Below are 21322 nucleotides of genomic sequence, written 5' to 3'. Positions count from 1 at the left end.
GTGATGTCCAGTTTAAAAAACTAATATTGGGAATTTTCCAGGAGAAACTAATAAAATTTATAGGTAATGTCTTTAATTAATATAGCTGTTCATGATTATAGGAAAATAACAAGAACCTCGCATTAAGGTGCAATTACTGAGAAATAGACCAACATTTACAAATATTTTATAATAATACAAACTAAATAAAAGTTTCAACTTGCTAATACACTCAATAAATATTAAATTTGATGTGCATCATTAAAATATTAAAATAACATCAGTTACTCAAAGGAAAAAAGTAATAAAGTTTATGTAAAACTAAACTGGGAATGCCTAAAATCACTAATCTGATGTAAGTCGATTATAGATTGGATAACATAAAATTTTGTTGACAAGTAAATTATACTATATTATTATCAATATGTTATATATACATAGTACGTCTTCTGCTTCTTTTTCATTTACTAGCACATAATATGCTATTATGTACATATTAAAAAGTAAATAAGCATCCATTAAAAAAATAACAAAAATATAAAGCACAATATTGAATGGACGTAAACAAATAAAAATTAAAAATATCCTATCAATTTCAAATTAATCAATAAATTGAATAAATTGCCCAAATCGAACTTTCAGTTATCAATTTCTCTTTAGAAAGCAATCCATTTTACTGAAAACAAATGATGATAACCTCCTTTGCAGTCGAGGAAATAGCTCAGTGTATCTACATCATTTTGGAATCCAATTAACTAATTATGTTTTTGACTATTTCCTGATTTAATCTCAAAAATTTGAACTATAAACAGATATTTGATTAATAACTTCCTTTACAAGACTTTGGCAGAATGGAAAATCAACATTTAAAGTTTCTATAGAACTTTTTCTTAAGCGTTAAAAGGGGGGTAATTATTCGTAAACCTTCCCAAAATGTTTGCATACGCTAAAATACTAGAAATACTGCGCCGTTTTAGATAAAATTCAACAAATTTTTCCCCTACAGTTTTGAAGGCAGGACAAATCAACCCCCCTCCCTCCTTTTAGTTAACATGCTATATTGTCTTGTACTATATCCATTTGCTATTCATTTGGGCGTAATTAATTGGGGTTGTATATTACATTCCGGGATACCCTTGGTATTGCATTTGAGGGGCATACCCAGCCTGGGCATATGCTTGTGGAACAAACTGCTGTGGAGGCATACCTGTAAAATATCAATTATGTCATCTCCATAGCAACATCTAATTCCTGAAGATGTTGAAAAATTTTACATACCCATTGCTGGACCAGCAGTCAGCATTAGCTGAGGTTCTGGCATCATCATTGATTTGGGTTCTTCTGCAGCTTCAGTCTGTCTTTGTGTTTCTGATTGTTCTAATTTTTCAATTCTTGTAGACATCTCCCTGGTCACTTGGATGAGATAAGGCATGGCAAAGTCCATTATCTTATGTTTCCAGGCCAGCTCTAAGATCACATCTGGCCTTAAGAGGTCATAACACTGAAAGAATCACAAATTGTTGGAGGGACTCATAAAGCCTAAGAGAGATATCTCTTACCTGATACAAACAAGCGGAGAAGCAATCATAAGCTTTTCTTTCCAAGAACCAAGCCAACAATTCTTCGGCCAGTTCTTGATTTCTAGATTCAGCAGTATATTCCATAGCATCTCGGAAAAGCCTATCTTTTTTGCATAGTTCAACACTTTGTTTCCATCTATTGTTACCTGTGAAAAAAGAGATTTCCAATATATTTATAAAATCACTAAAATTTAAGAACACAGATATAGAATTTGTTGTATGTAAAAGTACCCACCTTTATAAAGATAGGCAGCAATACGTCTAAATTCTGTGAGTTCGTGTTTCTCCAATTTCTGGGCAAGACTAATATTATCAAAGTTATCGAAAGCATCTATAGATGTTCGTAGTCCCTAGAAGGCAAAGTAAACATAACATGTAGCGAATTTTAAGAGTTGAAGATGATAAATTACCTGGAAATCCTCCTCTTCAATCAGAAGGGAATTTAGGGCTTCGTTGATTGCCTTGTTATTCAAGTTTTGTACTGAACGAAGATAAGATTTGACAAGTTGGAGATGGCCTGTTTTTGAGAAGAATTGGACAGACCTGAAAATATGTTCAATAATAATTTGAGCTCAGATATTCAAATTTAACAAATATTCAATAAAAACATTCAGATGACAAAAAAAATCATGCAAATTAATTCAAATATGTAATGTGAATAAAGAGACACATACTTAAATAAAGTTAAGTTTATATGCTTTGAGAATATGTAATTCATTCAAGATCTAAGCTTCTGAGAGTTCTAGGAAAACATAATAACACATTGAACTGACCTAGTATGATCCATTCTGGGTGCCAGAACCAGCAGGAGGTCGTTTAGAAGAAGCGGTTTATAGTCAAGATAAAACTGGATCGCTTTATAGTATAGTTCAATGTTGGCAACTTTAGTGATGATGTCCTTGAAATGGCCTTCTCTCCAGGCTTCAGTTGGATGGGCCATCATTGCAAGTACTGCATTGTCGTACTCTTCATATTTGTCATACAGGAATACTAACTCAGCCCATAGATGAGCTTGTTCTGCTGCTCGGAGTACCTAGACAAGAATATATAATTTATTCTAACAATTGATTCTGTTTATTTCCTTCTCCATTTTTTTCAGATGAAAAGGCCAAATATTGGAAAATTAAAAAACTTTGAAATAATTTTATTTGGACTAAGTTTAAAACTTACTTTGGGTATGTTTACTCTGGACCAGAACAACTCTAGATGCTCTCGCATTTTAGCTGGCTTGTATTTTGAGTAAAGAATTGCCAATTCCGTGAACATTCCCATGTGGGCCCTTTCTAAACCCAAGGCAGCTTCCAATAGACCAATCAATTCCTCAAAGTATCCACGGTCTTGGTAGTAGTTGATTAAATCCTAAAAAAAGATTGAATTCTTATATCTAGGATCGTCCAAATAACTTTACAAAACCTGAGAGAACATTGATAAGAATTTAATGTTGAATGAAGTGATTAGGTGCCAAGAATCCACAGGTTATTTAATTTAACTAAATATTTTTAAAGAGATACAAACTGAGAACTTATTGAAGAAATTCATGATGGAAATTCGTTGATCTGTTTTTTTGATCTTCGAAAATTCTTCGTTTCTTAGTTCTTGGGGGGAGGGGTCGAATTTTCATTGGGACAGCCTGTATGTCTAAATAACACAGAGTAGTATAATATCTAGGCTTACCTGCAATTCATCCGCGTGAACCACAATGTGCATGCCGCACATTTGCGACAGCCTAAACTCCTCGTGATCGACGCAAGCGAAGCAGACCTCCTTCCAAGTTCTGGTGCTGTTGGCCTTCCTTGCGCTGTCCACTGCCCCTTGAAACTCTTTCAGGTGAACCAGCGTGATGGCCAGACGTGCGAAGTTTGACACGTTGTTGAACAGCAACTTGGCTGCGTCGTACATCTTGTCCTCAAAGCAACGCTCACCAATCTTTAGGATATCGGCGTGGTTTGGACCAGAGATGAACTCTTCAAGATCGGCGAGACGCCCGGTCTTTGCATAAGAGTAGATGAGCTCGGACTCTATATAGCTTTCTCGCGCCTTCTTGCGCGCCATCTGAAGGTACCTGGAGGAAATAGGCTTTAGTGACTAGGCTAAAGTCCCTAACTAGATTCATAAAGATCAGTGCAAATCGGATTACTCATAGCGTATTCGACTGGCTGCACCAGTGCGAATCAATTCGAATTTTTGTAGAGCTAAATGACATAATCAGCTCGAATTAATTCGAACTATTGCAGCCAGTCGAATACCCTATCAGATATAACCTTATCCATCGTAAAGGGTAACCCAAATTTGTAGGGGCTTTTAGGTTTTGAGTGGAGGTAGAGGAATGCTGTTTTTGAAACACTGATCTACTTTTTGATGAAACCAAAGACATCACAGACCGATTTAATCTAGCTGTTTAAAGTTTATCTGGGCTATTGCGAAATATGTTGAATTAGTTATTTAAAAATATGTGAAATGCTCAGCTTAACTGGTAATCTGTTGGGACAAAGCCCCAATAGTTACGTTCATAACAACCTTTTGATATAGGTAATTGTTTCTTATTTACTCCCTGAATTCACTCACTCAGGTTCAGGTGTGAAGAACATAACAATTTACCAACTTTCATGACGAACTCGGTCTTTACAGGACAATTGGGATGACATTCAGAGCAACTAAAAGGAATAGAAACAGACTTTCTACATTAGAAGTAGTCTGGTTTCATGTTTTCCTGGCTCGAAATTAGGTATGATGAGGTACGCCACTGAAAAAAGGGGAATCCCACTCATACGTTATTAATGCTATCAAGAAAGGAACTCAGAAAAATAGCAGTGCTCCTCGATAAGTTCTTACTCCCACTCACTAAGTATGAGTTTATAACAAAAATTCAACACTGTATTTGTTCTTATTTACAACGCTAACAATAAAAGTACAATGGATCAAGCTATTTATTACTATCAACTTAAATCGAAAATTCTCACAAAAATTTTGTGTAAATTGTGTACATTTGTGAAGTGATAAAAAACGCGTTATTTTTCTTGTATTATCGTAGAAATGAGAACCAAACCAGTGTGGTGAGTAGCTGCACAAATTACCAATAGATGTGTCACGCTACATATTTACAATCGATTTTACCAGTGTTTATGAATGTATTGGGGGTGCTTTGGAGAGCGCCAATCAGATAGCAATAACGGTATCGATCTATTCTTGCAACCAATCGCAGTGATAGTTCCATTTGGATGATGCAATTGAAGGGGTTATTATTAAAATTGACATAGGTGTCAGAATTAAAATGAATGATTTTATAATTAATTTTTTTTGCTTGCAGCCAAGCATCAAATAGATTTGTTAAAAATGTTGAAGAGAAAAATGGTAGTTCGGTTATTTTCTTCATTTTTACTACAGTAGATGTTTTGGATGTCCCTTGCAAAACTCAAGATCAGAAAAAGTATTGGTTACAAAACTGTGAAATTATTTGAATGGTTGTATGGCCAAGTACTTGTGAATATCAACAAGGCATAATAAAGTAAGATCCCAAAGCTGTAAGACATAATTTATTCTCAAATGGATGAAACCTTAGGATCTGAGTAGTGTCCCATGTACTTGTAAAACTTGCGAGTTCGTGGAGTTTGCGCAGTGACACCTGGGCAGATACCAGGTGAAAAAGGTAACTCAAAATGAGAGTTACTTCACTTGAATTCAAATGGGTGATTTTTATATATATTTTGTAGAATATTACTCTGGAGTCATATCAGAAGTGTCAGACGCTTTCCACGAAACCAAATCATTAGTCAGACGCTTTAAAGTTGCTGTCTTGCTAAGATATGGCTCTGGGATCTTGGAATATAAGGGGTTGTCCATTAATCACGTGAGGCTTGAAAGGGGGGGGAGGGGTTTGATAAAAATCACGAAAATATCACAAGGGGGAGGGGGGGTGTAGTAAGATATCACGTGTATTTATTTTTTCGTCAAACGCGCGATTTTTAAACAAATATTAAGCGGCACGGCGCGGCGTGTAGTGACCTTGACTACATTAAATATATTCATGTACTAGTACAATACATGTTTTTCCTATGATTACACTTTTCGTTTATTATTATTGTTATGGCAATCAAAAAAAACTTGCAACCTGGTGTAGACATTTTTATTATGGTCCTTAATTTCAGAAGAAAGATTATAGTTTATACCTGTATTTAAATTGAGTTAATATTCAGAAAATTTTAAGATTCGTTGTAGGTACTAAAAATACACGTGATGTTGAGAAGGGGGAGGGGGGGTGGTCTTAAACCTCACTACGTATCACCAATGGGGGAGGGGGGTTTAAAAAATGCTAAAAAAAGATCACGTGATTAATGGACAACCCCTAAGTATAGCAGAGAGTCCATTGAGAACTCGTAGTATTCCATATAAAATTTACCTAACAAGATCCTCCCACGAGTTGTTCTGGGTGGCGGTTTCGACAACCGCCATGTACTCTGAAGGATCGTCCGCCTTGATGTAGGAATCGATGGCTTCTTTGACCAGTCCTTGCTTGAGCTGCGCCTTGGCCAGCTGGCTCCAAACGGCCGGTTCATTGCAGCGTTCTGCGAACTCGTAGGCGCGGTCCAGGTTGTTCACCTGCTCGATCAACACCTGAATGGCAGAAGTGTTGACATCGAACTTCTTGAAAATGGCGAACGCCTCTTCGTACAGATGGCTGGTTATGGCGATGTTAGCGATGTCTGGGGCGTCATAGTTGTCAAGACGGTTGATGTAGTCCATGACGCGGCTTGTGTCGGCCTTAATCGCTGAAACACGTAATATTGTAGAAATGTTGCAGAACATTTGGAATTTTATAAATTAATTTGACTAATGAATAGCAAATTCAATATAACAACAATTGAAATTACGAAAAATTAGTTAGAGCTTGCAAAGAAGGGTCCAAATTTACCTTCGAGCTTCCTAATGCATTTTTGTGAAAATCATTAATATGTGAGATTTTCTATAGAATTGAAATGGGTACATCCTTTTATCATAAGTTGAGAATACTATAATTATTTTTATTCACACAATTCAACTCAACCATGAAAAAATAAAGTTCGAATGTGAAAAAGAAAAGTTATGGTCGAATTTTGTCCACAATTTTCGACATAATAATATTGATAATAATAATATGCAATGCTACTATTGCACTCAATCATTTGCTATACATGGATGACATAAAACTGATAACAGGCAACAAAAACCACTTGCAAATTATGGTCAAACTGTTGGAAAATTTTTCGAAAGACGTGGGGATGAAATTCGGATTGGACAAGTGTCGTACGATTAGCGTAGTGCGTGGAAAAATCCAAGATGAACCGATAGCTCTCTCCAATGGACAGGAGATAGAAGCAATGAAATCGGACAATCTTTATAAATACCTAGGAATGAAACAAAACCGACGAATAAACCATCAAAGATTGAAGGAAGACTTAACAACTGAGTTCATTAGGAGAATCAACAAAATTTTAAAAACAAACCTCAACAGCAAGAACATGACGAGAGCCATCAACACATATGCATGTTCAATTCTTACATACTCTTTCGGTATCATTCCATGGAGCAAAACAGATACGGAAAACCTGCAACGCAAAATGAGAACCTTGATGACGAAAGCATCAATGCCGTTATGGGTGTCCAACGAATGAGACAATCCAACATATCACGGGAGGATGTCAAATGTTTGCAGGAAATGAATATAAAGAGAGACATGATGTAGTAGGAAAGATACTACACCAAGAAATGGCAACTAAATTAACACTAATTCATTCTGAAAAAGTGCCATACTACAAATACCGACCGGAAACCATCCTGGAAAACGAACGCTATAAACTGTACTGGGATCGTACAGTTTTGACTGATAAAACAGTCCCTCACAACAGGCCAGATATATTGCTAGTTAATAAACATCAAAAGGCAGCCATACTCATCGACGTAGCAATACCCAATAACAACATGCGTCAAAAAGAGGTCGAAAAAATTTCAAAATATAGAGACCTCTAATTTCAGATAAAGCGCCAGAGGGAAATGATATCAACGAGAACTATTCCAATTATCATCTCAACAACAGGAATAGTACCCAAAAATCTCAAGAGAAATATCAAGCAACTAGGACTTAGTGAGTATATATGTAATATAATGCAGAAAGCTGTTCTTTTAGGTACTGCAAGGACGTTGAGAAAATTCCTAGGAAGCGAAGGACAGGTCCAAGGATCGCGTGTAAGAGGACCAGAAGTTCGACGAGAACCAGGGGGACCACAAGGACCGGACACGACCGAGCTCTGCCCTTCTGATATTTTAAATATCTGGGATTGAGTGAATGTTCCTCTTAGCAAGGAGTGAGAAGCCGACGGCGAGGAGAAATCCTACGCGTATAGGCAAAAGTCGGATATGCAATACAATAAATGTCTGGGATTGAGTGAATGTACTCCTTAGCGGGGAGTGAGAAAGCTAACTACGAGGAGATTATTCTCTTGCTGATAGGGTAAAGTCGGGGATAATAATATATTTGAAAAGTTCTCAAATGATATTTCAAAAGTTGGTACTTAAGTAGCATAAATACTTTATGCTTAGTAAAGAACATCGAATTGTGTATTAATCCCAATTTTCAGCAATCAAATATTCCCAGTTCTCCAAAAACGTCTAATAGGCACTCGAACTTGAGATACCTTGTACATAGTGGTTCAAATTTGATAAATTCTGAAAAGTATATAGTTTCTACATATCAATATTGAATTTTTTACCAGTCAAGATGAGAAGATTCTGCAGATTCCTATGATCGGAAAAGACCGAATTGTCTAGAACGATTTTCTCGAGTAGCTCGATGAGTTCATTTGGCAGATCGGCAGTCATGAACGCCTTGACGGTAACGGAGATGTCCTCGGGGTCCTGCGTTTCGTTGAGGGCGGTCTGGACGACTTGATCGATGAGTTGACGCCTGTAGGGATTGCTTTCCTGAAGTACCTCTGCCCACAGTTCGGGATCACGCCTGCGCACCAGGTATCTGGCCTCGGACTTGAACAAGGAGTTTTCGTTGCATACTGCTATCAACTCACGGTCGCACTGGCCCCTTTCGTAGGCCACACAGGCGAGGTGGGGGTCACGTTTCTCGCAATAACGTCCTACCACTCTTGAATCGTACCTGGATAGGAAGAAGAAAAGATCAAATGGATTAATCAAAAGGGATTGTCGAAAGTCATTTTGAACCCAAACATTCCTTTTTTTTTGCTTGGAGTCATTTCTTATTTAGTTTTTCACAGTAGTCAATTTTACCTGTCACCTTAGTTGTCTTTTGCAATTTTTAAAATTGATAAAATACTGCAAGAAGAGAAACTCGAAGAATATGCCCTATATAAAATTATTGCAATCAAAAGTGACCATATATATATATATATATATATATATATATATATAATCTTTATCCCATTTGTTACCTTTCGGTGTATGGGTAAAAGTGACCATATACGAGAGATAATTCAACCTATTCGGAATCCTGTGGCAGAGAGATTATTACCAAGCTGCATAACCAACCAGACTTTTAGACAGTGATGTATTTTAAGGTGGTAATTTGGATAACATAAGAACCATCTTTAGAGAGGACTATAGAAATATTTATAATGCTAAAAATAATTGAGCTAGAACACTGCAGTAAAAGAGATTTTTATCGGTACAATCATAGCAATACATGTTTTAAATTACATCATTCTGTGTAGTCAATTTCAATTCCATATGAATAACTCTCAGACTCTCAGAACGGCTCTGGAAGGCGAACAGCCGGATTTTAATATTCAAAATTGGATTTTTTTACATCAAAAAATTTGAAAATTTCAGGGGAGCTTAAATGTTTTCTCAAACAATTCCTAACTTTCATTTTCAAAAATAACCACTCACCCGATATTCGATTTTTGTTTTAATTTTTGGCTATTTTTTGTTATTATTTATATCTGTATCTAGTCCCACCAACTTTGTGTATCTCTGTGGGAGTTACGTTGATGTACAGGGTGGACAAATAAGCCATAACTCCAGAACGCTTGAAGCTATCGCTTTGCGACCTTTTGGTTTTTTCATACAAATTTGATGGGATTTATGTTTCTGTCAGAACCTAAAGACACAATTTGGTTTTTCGCAGTGCATCAGTTGAAGAATATCTTCTTTCGGCCATAACTTCAGAACGCCTGAAATTATCGCTTTACGGCCTTCAGGTTTTTTCATGCAAATTTGATGGAATTTCTGTTTCTGTTAAGAAAATCCTATCATTACATTTGAAATTTCGGAGTAAAATGAACAAAACAATGAACTTCTGACGCCCTCTATCGGAAGAAGTTAAAACAAATTCATCATGAGTATTTTTTGTCCTCAATTAACAAGACATTATCTTTCAGACGAGATCTAATTTGCTCAAAAATGTTGAGCCAAACTGAAGTTACAGGCGTTTCAATCAGTCAGATTTCTCCCTTTCACCTATCCTTATTTGATGTCGTAAAATCGAAAGTGACAATTTAAAAAGATAGAGAATTTTCCAAGGATTACAGTGATGATATTTTTTCTTCAACTTCATATGAAACATTTTCGAGGAAAATTAATTTTTCTACTCGACGGTAGCAATTACGCCCCCTAGCGGTAGAGGTATGAACTTCAAAACAATTTCCAGTGTGTTCTCTTGTTCACTTTAGTGGTAAAATTTTTCACCGCAAGTCTATACGATGAGTGGATCCTGAGATATAGCCGCTTACCTCGCTTATTTGCCCACCCTGTACAGGGTGATAACCTGATACTAGAAAACGGCCGAATATTTTTTTATTCTGTAAGTCCAGGTGTCGCAGCAGTCAAATTTTTTCCCAGGGATATACCAGTTTTAATATGCTATTCAAAAGATGATTTAATTTTAATTTATTAAATTCCTCGATGCTTCGGAACAAACTATTTCTCTATTGTTATATTCGACGAATTGCAATACCAATAAACAATTTTTTCGATAATAAACAAAAAATCAGATGTTCTATATTTTCACCATTATGATCCTTACATAAATTATATCTTTTCCTCACATGTTTCTTTTTTTAGAATATTAGAGTTTACATGGGCGCTTGCATTTGTTATTTTCCTTCACAAATGGTTTAAATTATGAGAATCAGTTTTGTATACCATATTTTTCAGGGTCCATTGGTTCCTATTTATTTATTTTCGAATTCTTGATCTGAATATCCCTTTACAATGAGACCTAATCATTTGTAACGTGTATTTATGGTTTGTAAATGAATAAATAATTAACCTAACTTTTTTTGTTTGATTCTTGATTGCTCTTATCTAACTATTTTATCCTATGCTAGGTATAACCTCACTTTACACATACCACTGATTCTCCTTCAGGAATCTCTCAGCATTGTTATTGGAGTCGATGTAGATCTTGGCAAGTGCGTTGTGAGTTGCAGGTTCCACACAACCTTCGTGAACCCTTGATTCCAACCATGGTAGCAGTAGTTTCAGCCTGTTTCTCTTTTCTACTTCTTCAACCAACTCATCTGTCGAAAACTGCCCTCTAACGACTAATATCAGATTCTTGATGATATCTTCGGAACAATCGACATCTAACAGTCCGCCAATAACCACAGGTAAGCGGCTGGGGTTGACCTTTTGCACATAGATCTCGATGTATTTCTGCAGAGAATTTCTGTATAGGTACAGAACCAGATCGTGGACGAAGTCGAATCGATCGCAAACGATAATCAATGGTAGTTGATCAGTAAGTTTAGCTTCCTTAAGGAAGTTCTTTACGCGTTCAGGATTGTAACAGTTTGACTCTCTGCATATGCGCTCAACCTCTTTGATCTGACCGGTCTTGCAAGCAGCTTGTATGTACTTGAAGTGTACTTCTTCGTCCTGCGAGAAGTTCACGATGGAGCCAAGGAAATAGAAGAGACCTTAGGGGAAGATAAATAAATAAATACGGATTCAGCAGATCCTTCACATTCTTGTGACTATTCAAACTAGGGCTGGGACTTTTTCGACTTTTTGTATTCGAATATTCATCCATAAATTCATTCGATTATTCGAATAATTCATTCAAACAAATATTCATGCTTGATTATTCATGAGTAGTCATGAATATTCAACTATTCGTTGATTATTCAGTGATTATTCAATGATTATTCAATGAATATTCAGTCAATATTCAGTGATTAAACTCATGTTTTAATGAACCAATAAAGTCCGAGCGTTTTGATGAGTGAATATACCTTTTGCGACGTGATATGATCGTTTGGGTGTTTTGCCTCTCGCCATATACGCTCTATTAGTGTGACGTCACACACCACCATTTTTGGTTCTCCTGTCAGTGTTCGGAATCCAAACAAATAAATTGTCATTCAAATTAGTACGGTCTCGTTGAAGGAATTGGCTTATTTTCATAAATAAGAGTATTTGAGGAACGATTTCAGTATTAATTGATAGACAGAAGGAACGAGGTTAATACCAGTAACTTTGAATCCTGTATCATTCCCCAGATTTTGTAAAAAGCCGTGTTTATTAGTTGAACCTCAAGTTCGAACTTACGGCATTAATCTCGTTCTTTCTGTCTTTAATTAATAGTAAAATCGTTCCTCAAATAATCTTATTTATTGAAATAAGCCAATTTCTTCAACGACAACGTACTAATTTGAATGACAAATTGGTTGTTTGGATTCCGAACACTGACAGGAGTTTATTTATAATTTTAATTCAATTGTATCTATCAATTTCAATATTATGTAATTTCCAGTGATTTTAATATCAATAAAACGATTTGTCCGTAGTGAATCACAAAACCTTGTTTTAATCATTCCTGAATAATGAGTCAAGTGATTATTCAAACTTTCATTCGTAACTTCATAAATAGCCAACTACTCACTGAATAGAAAACTATTCACTGAATAATCAGTGAATACTCAACTATTCACTGATTATTCATGAATAGAAAAGTAGTCATTGATTATTCAACTATTCAGTGAATACTCGACTATTCACTGATTATTCATGAATAGAAAAGTAGTCATTGATTATTCAACTATTCAGTGAATACTCATGATTATTCGAATAATGCAAAATGCAATTATTCGAATAATTACTCAATGATTATTCGAATATTCAAATCATTCATTCATGATTCCCAGCCCTAATTCAAACCAGAACTCACCTTCATAGCTCTTAAAACTCTCAAACAGATCAATCAGCGCCTTCGTAGTCAACTGTTCATGGTACTTGGTAGCGATTTGCACGCAAATCTGAAGGTTCTGCCTGATGTTGGCTGTTAGCATGGCCTTGAGACATTCTAGACTATCCTCCACACTTAGGGTACCGAAAAAGCTCACCAACCAATCAACAGGAAGAAGTTGGGTGTGTACTACAGCCCTCTTGATGTCATAGAGATCAGTGTAGTGTTCCAGTGCTCTCTGTAGGAGACCAGCTTTCTCACAAAGTTGAGCTATGTGAGGTCGATCATAGTGAGAGAACATGTTGCTTCCTAATGGATTCCAAACAAAAAATGACATAAGTAAAGTGTTTTACCCCGCTATAGGTTGAAGTATATTCGATTACACGGAGAATAAAGTTTTTTCAGAATTGGCAGAAATGCTCATTCAGAGCAATATATTGCCAAAACAGGTATTCAAGTTGATGATGTTTGAAACTAACCTAAAATTGCATCAGCAACCTGTGGAGCGGAAATAAGATTGATTTCCAAAAGTCTCGTCTGCAGATGACCTTCAGTTGGCCTGTTATTTTTCAGTGCCTCCAAGAGGAAAGCTGTGCATTGGGGTACCATATTCTGTTCCATAAAGATATCCACTATTTGGTTGATGTCGGCTAAAGGCTCCTGATCTCCCACAAGCATTCCTGCAAACTTGGCCCCTTGTTCAGGGTTTGTTCTCATCACATAACGCAACAAGTAGATATAATCTGGGGTGTAGGAGACTTTCTTGGCATAGATCACTATCTTCTGGAACTGTCCTGTCTCGGCAAAGCTTTGAATTACCTTCTCTGGAACATTGGCTCTGAGGTAAACAGACAGAGCTAAAGTTGGATCAACCTGTTTGACAAGGTCACCTAATTCTTCTGAGCATTCCAGTTTTTCCTCCTTGAGCCACTTCTCCAGGAGCTGCTTGCGGTTTTGTAAAAGAACTGGTTTGCAAAGTTCCAAGGATTCGTACCTAGAAAAAAAAAAGTTCAGCATTTGATATTTTAATTTTTTATATAACTATTTTTGGTCAATTTTTTTCTAATTATTCCTTCTAATGGATTGTATTTAATAATAGCTATAAATAAAGGTATCTTAAGTTGCAAGAAAACTTATGATTACCTATTTAGTTGTCCTTTATCAAGTAGAATACTAAAATACTGTAGTAATGGACTATTTTGACCAGCTTGTGTGGGAACTTGCTGGAACATTTGAATGGTTGCTGGAGTCCTTAAGATTCCTGAAATGTAGATATTTTGGTTGTCGAAGAGCTCAGAAAACTACATCAATGCTATATCAACTTCACCATCACCCAATTGTATCTTTGACATGACTTCAAACTAACCTTTAGGAGCATTTGCAGCAATTTTTGCAGCTTCGGTGTACTGGCCATTCTGGAACAACATCTGGAACTTGCTGACAAAAAGATCCTCAGCTCCTGCAAGATCGTTTCTAGAGGCTATACGTAGAGCCAGGTCATGGTTATGAAGAACACCACTAACATAACGAATAATGTTGTCTTCATCCACCGAAACAGAGAGCACCTGTCCTCTCCTATTGACACCTGCAATCAAATTCAATTATTAAACAATTAGTTTAGGTATTTTCATACTTTTATCAAATTGATATTATTGAAGATGGTACATTCTGATCTATAATCTATAAAATAGATAAACAGGTTGTCCTTCAAGCTCTTTGACAAACTTTGACAGCTGCATTCATTCTGAACATTTTTTTCTATGAAGATAGGTCCGATTCGTTTTCGTGTAGAAAAAACAAGCATTCAGAAAAATAAAGCCCAATATTAAAATATTTCTCAGTTCTATCATTCTAGAGTTATTATTATATTATTAATTAATCTATTAGTATAAAACTAGCATAGGATAAGTTCTCATTGTTAATAATAAAAATTTTGAATTTAATTTAAATTCATCTTACCAATAATACCACCAGTCGCCTCATGGGGAGCTGTTACAAAAATGGTCTCACTGGATATCCTGTTCATATAGATGCAGATACCGCTTTCGATGTCATACATATGGGCATAACCGTACTTGGTGATAAGGTAGATGACGTCGTACTTAGAAGATACTTGCATTGCCACTGGAAAATCATTCTGGGCCTCTGGTGGAAAGAATACGTCTACGGTTTTTTTGGGGAACGGTTGGTTGTTTGGATGACATTGACCAACCTTCACAACAAAAAAATGTTATTTGACGTATAGCCTAACTATGGAAATAAAAGTTCAAGAAATATTGTCAATGAATTTTGTCATGGTGTTTTCAAACAATTTTTATGGGGATATGAAAAATCATATTAATAATTAATCTTGACAGAAATTATAATACTTTACAAGTGTATAGGGTTCACATTATATTAAAACTGGTACATAGTGCTTTTTCTTTGATCAGAGTTTGCTAATCCATGGAGAGTACTGAGAAGAGTGTTAGGCTATGTGATACAGATGTATTCTTGATTATTTTATATTTTCGAAAATCTATGGATAGAATATAGATAAACTTGCCAAGTTTATTTTCCCATCTCTTAAACTAATCTAAATATTCATATATTAATACTAGTAGTAGTTGTAACAGTACTTTATTGTTCATAAACAAACAAATGGCCATCGACCTAAGGTCATTCAGCCTTATAAATACTAAAAATCTATAAATATAAATTCTCCAGCTGTCTAATATTAGATTCCTTTTGAAAAGGGCATGATTTTTTCATCCAAATCCAATACTTGATTCTTAAGGCTTGCTTTTGTAAGATGAGAATCCTATTTGTTTAGGGCATAGCTCCTGACATCTGACACTATTATAATTATGAAACAAATACCCTTTAGATCAATTAAGAACTTTCAGTTGTTTACAAATTTCTGTCAAGGCAAAATTTTGTTCAATAATGTTTGTTGCAAGCGGTCTTTATATACGAAGCAGGTTATCTGAAATATTGAAAACCGCTAGTAACCACTCCGAAATTTTCGGCGATATACGGATCATACCCACAGTTAGTATCAATTGTGCATCTTTCATTCCATAGAATGTGTCTATAAAAGATTTGGATCAATTAGAAATTTTGATAGGCTCCTGAATAATAAAACTAACATTATAGCTTTCTATTAGGGAGTTGAAAGTATATTTCTATTTTCCTTCTTTAGTAAATTTATATTGAAGTATCCTACGATGATGTATTAAATATTCCAAATCAGCATTTTATTCAGTAGAATAGAAAGATTTTGAAATGCGTGTTACATCATGAATTGGTGATCTGTATATACATACTATCAATAGTATAGTTGGTTTAAGGTAGAACTCTGCTGCAAAAACCTCAAATGAAAAGGACTTTAAGTAGTGATATCTGAACTTCATAGCAATTTATATTATTTTGAGAGTAAGTAGCACTTCCACCATGCTCATCAATTTCACAACAGAAGGTACTACACAGTTTGGTTTGCACAAAATCGTAGAGGAAAACAAATCAGATCAATTAACAAGAGATAGATAAAAGGTTTGACCCTTGTATATTATAGTTTTTTAACTGTTATGCTATCACAAGGAATTGTGTTCTCTGAAATAGGACCAAGTTATCCATTTGTGATAGGCTACTTCTTATTAATTGTACATTTTGGTATAATAATTATATGTTGTATATGTTTGTTTCTTGGTAGGATTTTTGAGTTTTTCTATTTCATCTTTTGTTACTATAATTCTGAAAGATACATATTCCTGAGGTGTTCTTGACTCAGAATTTTTTTACAATTAGTATTCTCCTGTTAGATTTGAATCTAGTTTATAGAAGTCAAGTTACCGAGCTGTTTGACTTAATGGTTATATTTGAACCTTGTCCAGTTCCAAAAAGGCTTTTTCTTTTTTTGGGTCTTATTATCTGAGCCACACTTTCTGTCTTTATGTCTCTAGTTTCAGCAGTATTTATCTTTCAACTTATACTGTTCTCTTTCTCCCTATTCCATGTTCGAAAATAAGTTTTTATTGATGTAGACTCACGAGTACACAAGTTCTGAAAACACTTTCCGCATTTCTGACCTAATTAAGCATTCCTTTGTGTTGGGCTGTTCTGTGATCTGTAGGTTTTTTTTTTTTGGAGTTTGAATCTTTGATCTTAATTTTCATCTAGAACGCCCTTCAATGCGTTTGCAATTTTTTTTCTCTTTATATCACCTTTTTATTATAGTCTTCAGTTCTAATATATTGACTTAAGTTTCTTAACATTTTGTTCAATTTATTTTTCTAATATATTAAGTCATACATGCATGTTATTTGGTATTTACACAAAAATTTTTGTTTTACTATATGATGTAATATATTTACGTTGTTCTTCATTAGATGGATTTCTTTAATATTTTCTTGCTTGATCTTGTGTCCGATTTTCAATTCTACATTTATGTGTATGGAAAATATCCATTAAAATCACCGACACAAAAGTCGAAAATTTCCACCACTTTTTTCACACAAATTTTTAAGATTTATCAAGAGCAATTCAACACACGTCTCAACACATCTGGGTATTTTACAATTTGTGCTCAGAAGGCTCAATACAAAAATAGCAAAAATATGCTGAAATCATGAAAAACTGAGAAATAACAAAATCTATGAAATATTTCATAGTTGATCTTTATTTTAACACAAAAAGTTTCTAGCCATATGATTCTCACGAAATTTTTCATGAACTTTTGTCATTTCAAAGTTAAATGCTGAGTTTTTATTTAATTAGAAAATATCAACTCACTTCGATTATGTGTAACTTCCCGCCCTGTGCTGTTCTCACAGCAAAACAGAAAAGAGTAGATGGTTCAGGATTGCCTTCCATTTTGAAAGTAGCAAAAGAAGCAGCATGACCTTCGATTGGTTGGGAACATTTCCTCTCGACTGAATATAACTGCATAGCGCCCACCACTCTGGACTGCTGGGCAGTAATACCAACCAGAAGCAACCAGTTCTGCTTAGGATCTGTTCTATAGTTGATTATCTGACATCCATTCAGTAAAGAGTGGCTACAACCAAATTAAAGGCATGAATATTGAGGAATACTTGAAAATTTCATTGTGCTTCCAAAAAAAAAAAACTAACTTACCGATCAAACATTTTAACAGGAGTGGAATCACCTTCCATGGACCAGTGGTAAACTGAGGTTTCGGTTACTAACGCTAAAGTGTTCAAGGATATCCATTTCCAGAAGATAACATCTTCATTCATTGTATGTGCTTTCATCTTTGATTTCATTTCGATGTTGAATATTTGCAAGGTTTTCTGGGCTTCTACGCCAGCTTTACCTAATGTGTGATCAGAATTATTCAGGATAAAATGTTGTGTGTTGGCATTCTTGTAAAATTATGAATTACTTCTTAACTCTTATTAATTTTCTTTAATTTTTTTTTATTCTTAAATTTCGATTTCTTAGTGCCAGAATCACTTTGATACCAAGGCCTAACTTGAAAATTTGAATAGAAAAAAAATATATATGTGAATACATTAATTGACATTGATTTCTCTCACATCCTTTCAATTAATAATTAATTTTGTTTAACACCCTTTGTTCTAACTTAATTATTTTTTATTTTTTAAATAAATTCCGCCTTTTTCAGTTTAATTGAACAAAACGCTGCAAATTTTTGACTATTTCGTATTATCTCATAGAATATCAAAATCATTGAAAAGATTAATACAAAGATAAAAAATTTCTCCCTCGAGACTCGAACCTACACTCATCCGACATTGCAGGTAGGGTCACCAACATCAAATCAATTATGTATTTAAACATTACAATAGGTACATACTGTAACAGATAAAATTTTTGTTCCTTAGTTTATCTCACAATATTTTTGTATTTCCTACTATATCTCAAGTTCACTCACAGTTATAATTATTTCAAGAATCTTTAGGCAGAGGTAATTTTCCAATTTTATTTTTTTTATTCATTGTTAGGTATAATGGTAATTACAAGGTCACAAGTATGTTTATTTTATATATATTATATTAATTTGATAAGATACGATCTGTATCGTCATTTATAAAATTGAAGAGGGTGCAAACCTTTTTATTTTATTTACGGTAGTTCTGAGTTTTAAGGTTTGAATTAAAATCTCCAAGTATTAGGATTTTTGGACCAACATGTAATAATTTATTGATAATTCATAAGACAGTCTTTTATATCGATACATCAATTCAATAGTGTAACAAGTCCAAAATATTCAAATTTGAGTTATTACATGTATAACGTTCCTAATACAACGTTCTATCAATTCCAATACTGAAACAACTCCTATTCTATCTCTTAGTTCATAGATGGCACGACCTAAAAATGCAACAACTCCAAATTTATAAATGCTTCAGTTCCTTAGTGTAACTTTATCTCTATTTATTTCTATATTGCAATTTCTAACTTGTTACACTTTTGCACTGAGGTATCGATATATGGCATTTTTTATGATGTTATTATTTATAATAGTCCAGATATTCTCTGTTACAGTTCCAATTGAATGAACATTATTCAATTCTTCTTTTCCTCTAAAGAATTGGAAAATTGATAATTTAGTTTCATATTTTCATATTATTGAGATAAAAATAATTATTTCACTCGTTTTAAATGAAGATAACCACCAAAACTATGGTATATTTATTTGAGCAGTGGCGTGACATCACAGATGGTGAATCGAAGATGCCAACTGTATCTACCTTGAAAAATCATACAAAACCAGGCAATTGCTAAAGTTTGTATTGTCAACCTTTTGGTATGTGGCCAATGTATTTATTCTGATTGTGTATACATTACTTGATTGAAGTTCATTTTGAAATTATAGAATTGCTTTGACAGTCTGGCAACATTTTCTTTTTATTGCTGCCGTCATGCCATTGCTAAAATAAATAAACTATACCTATTGAATTTTATTATCCGAAGTTATCTAGGAACTCAATTAAAATTAGATTTGTATAACGTACTTTCATGAAGATTTCAATTACCTTTGAGGGCTATTACTTTGGAAGCTGGGTTCATTATTGCACTTTCTGCAGTTATGGGGCGCCTAATGGGGTTAGCTGTATCTGCCATGTCTATTATAACTACTTGTGACGTGTCCCCCACTTTCTCTCTAACACAGATGAATTTGTCACTTTCCATTGTGAGGGTAGCAAAAGAAATATTCGCCACATTGATACCGACATTTACCAGCTGTGAAACAAAATTTGATAATTTAACAGCAAACAAATATTTAAGAACTAAAGAAAACAACTTTTTTCTAGTTAACATATATACTTCAAAGAATAAACACGATTTTCACATTTGAAAATGCTAAGTTTTTCAAGTTTACAATATGCGTTGTACACTTTAAAGTTATAGTAACCACACTCTAATATACAGAACCTTTACAAGCATTTAACGAACACTTCGACATTGATAATATCATCTTCAGAAAATAACAGCTACACTGTTGTGGTTAAATTTGTTTGAAACAATGTAAAATTCTTTTTACACAGATTAAAGTGAATTTAACGTATAATATGAATTTCTTATTATGACAGAAATGCCTGTTAAAAATATGGAGTTATTTTGAAATAATTATATGTTGGTTAACTAGATCGTAACTGAAAGAATCCAAGTATTGTCTGCATATTAGAGTTCAATTGGTGAAAAAGGGAGTCAAAGCAAATACAAAAACTCTCATGATCAACTTCCTGTATAGAACTTTGAGTCAGAATTCAATCAAGCTGTTCTCCCTACCAATCTATAATTTATTTTTAGACATTGAATTCTGTTTATTTTTTTATGTTGTCGCTCGAAAACAATACATTGGGCGTATATGTATCAATCATGGTATCATATGGAAAACTTTTGGATACAATTGTGGGATCAGATTTTTTTGGGTGATTGATTTGGCCATTTACTCTGAGCATGTATTTTGACCTATTTTAATATTGTTTTTAATTTGTAAGAATTTGGAATATTATTGAAGTAATGAGAATACGAGATAAAAGGGGCAAATTTTTGAGTTCTTAATGAAGGTTCTAATAAGAACGCCCCCTTTACTGACAAAATTACACAGAAAACCGGTATAGAGACATACGTAATCTTGTTAACTTATTGATTATTCATCCCCTGAAAATGTTGAGCAATGAAACTTCGCTAAATGAATGGATACTATCACTTGAATCCAACAGAGGGGCGTAAAATTGTTCTTACAAAGACACTTGCCTGTAAATGTTCCTGGAATTTAATTGGCAACATTTGACTTGCCATTTTTAATTCTTAATTATAGTGATTCTTGTCTCCAACTTAAAATACTCAGTCTTCCACGAAACAAAAACTACACTAACTTGCTTTCCGAATGCAATAGTTTTCCTTTTAGAATTCGACTGACATGACAGCTTAATCATAAATGTTAAACACCCAAGATGGCGCCTATTGAAGTAACTGTAGACGTTGGAAGTAAAGTTCGATGCCTGCGCACGATTTCGATGGTGGTTACTGACAGTACCACAGAATTCTAATAATCTTTTCTTTATTTCTCAGAACACAATTTTGGTTTCGAGTGGCAACT

At 34.4% G+C, this 21322-nt stretch overlaps 1 protein-coding gene across 1 annotated transcript; it reads right to left on the bottom strand.

The window, feature by feature from the left end:
* Positions 1 to 56: 56 nt before the first annotated feature.
* On the bottom strand, positions 57 to 21207 carry LOC123677076 (clathrin heavy chain). The gene is made up of 20 exons (XM_045613522.1): positions 20977 to 21207; positions 19749 to 19956; positions 17863 to 18061; positions 17518 to 17782; positions 14707 to 14959; positions 14114 to 14332; positions 13891 to 14008; positions 13227 to 13741; positions 12730 to 13056; positions 10912 to 11479; positions 8303 to 8700; positions 5956 to 6325; positions 3234 to 3621; positions 2730 to 2918; positions 2333 to 2592; positions 1970 to 2102; positions 1795 to 1909; positions 1539 to 1705; positions 1258 to 1480; positions 57 to 1186 (listed from the first exon to the last, which is right to left on the bottom strand). Exons 1-20 carry the CDS (start codon positions 21019 to 21021, stop codon positions 1098 to 1100), a joined length of 5049 nt encoding a protein of 1682 aa, XP_045469478.1. The 5' UTR covers positions 21022 to 21207; the 3' UTR covers positions 57 to 1097.
* Between the last annotated feature and the right edge of the window lie 115 nt (positions 21208 to 21322).

Source organism: Harmonia axyridis, chromosome 3, assembly GCF_914767665.1.
Source record: "Harmonia axyridis chromosome 3, icHarAxyr1.1, whole genome shotgun sequence".
In the NCBI taxonomy this organism is placed as follows: domain Eukaryota; kingdom Metazoa; phylum Arthropoda; class Insecta; order Coleoptera; family Coccinellidae; genus Harmonia; species Harmonia axyridis.
Note: the sequence above shows the minus strand (reverse complement) of the source record. Positions and strands in the feature narration are given on the sequence as shown.

Coding starts and splice junctions, on each gene's coding strand:
- LOC123677076 (XM_045613522.1), bottom strand. CDS start 21,021: ATGGCAAGTCAAATGTTGCCAATTAAATTCCAGGAACATTTACAG. Junction 3,622..5,955: donor TCGTGGGAGGATCTTGTTAG/GTAAATTTTATA, acceptor TATTTCCTCCAG/GTACCTTCAGATGGCGCGCA. Junction 2,593..2,729: donor CCAGAGTAAACATACCCAAA/GTAAGTTTTAAA, acceptor ATTCTTGTCTAG/GTACTCCGAGCAGCAGAACA.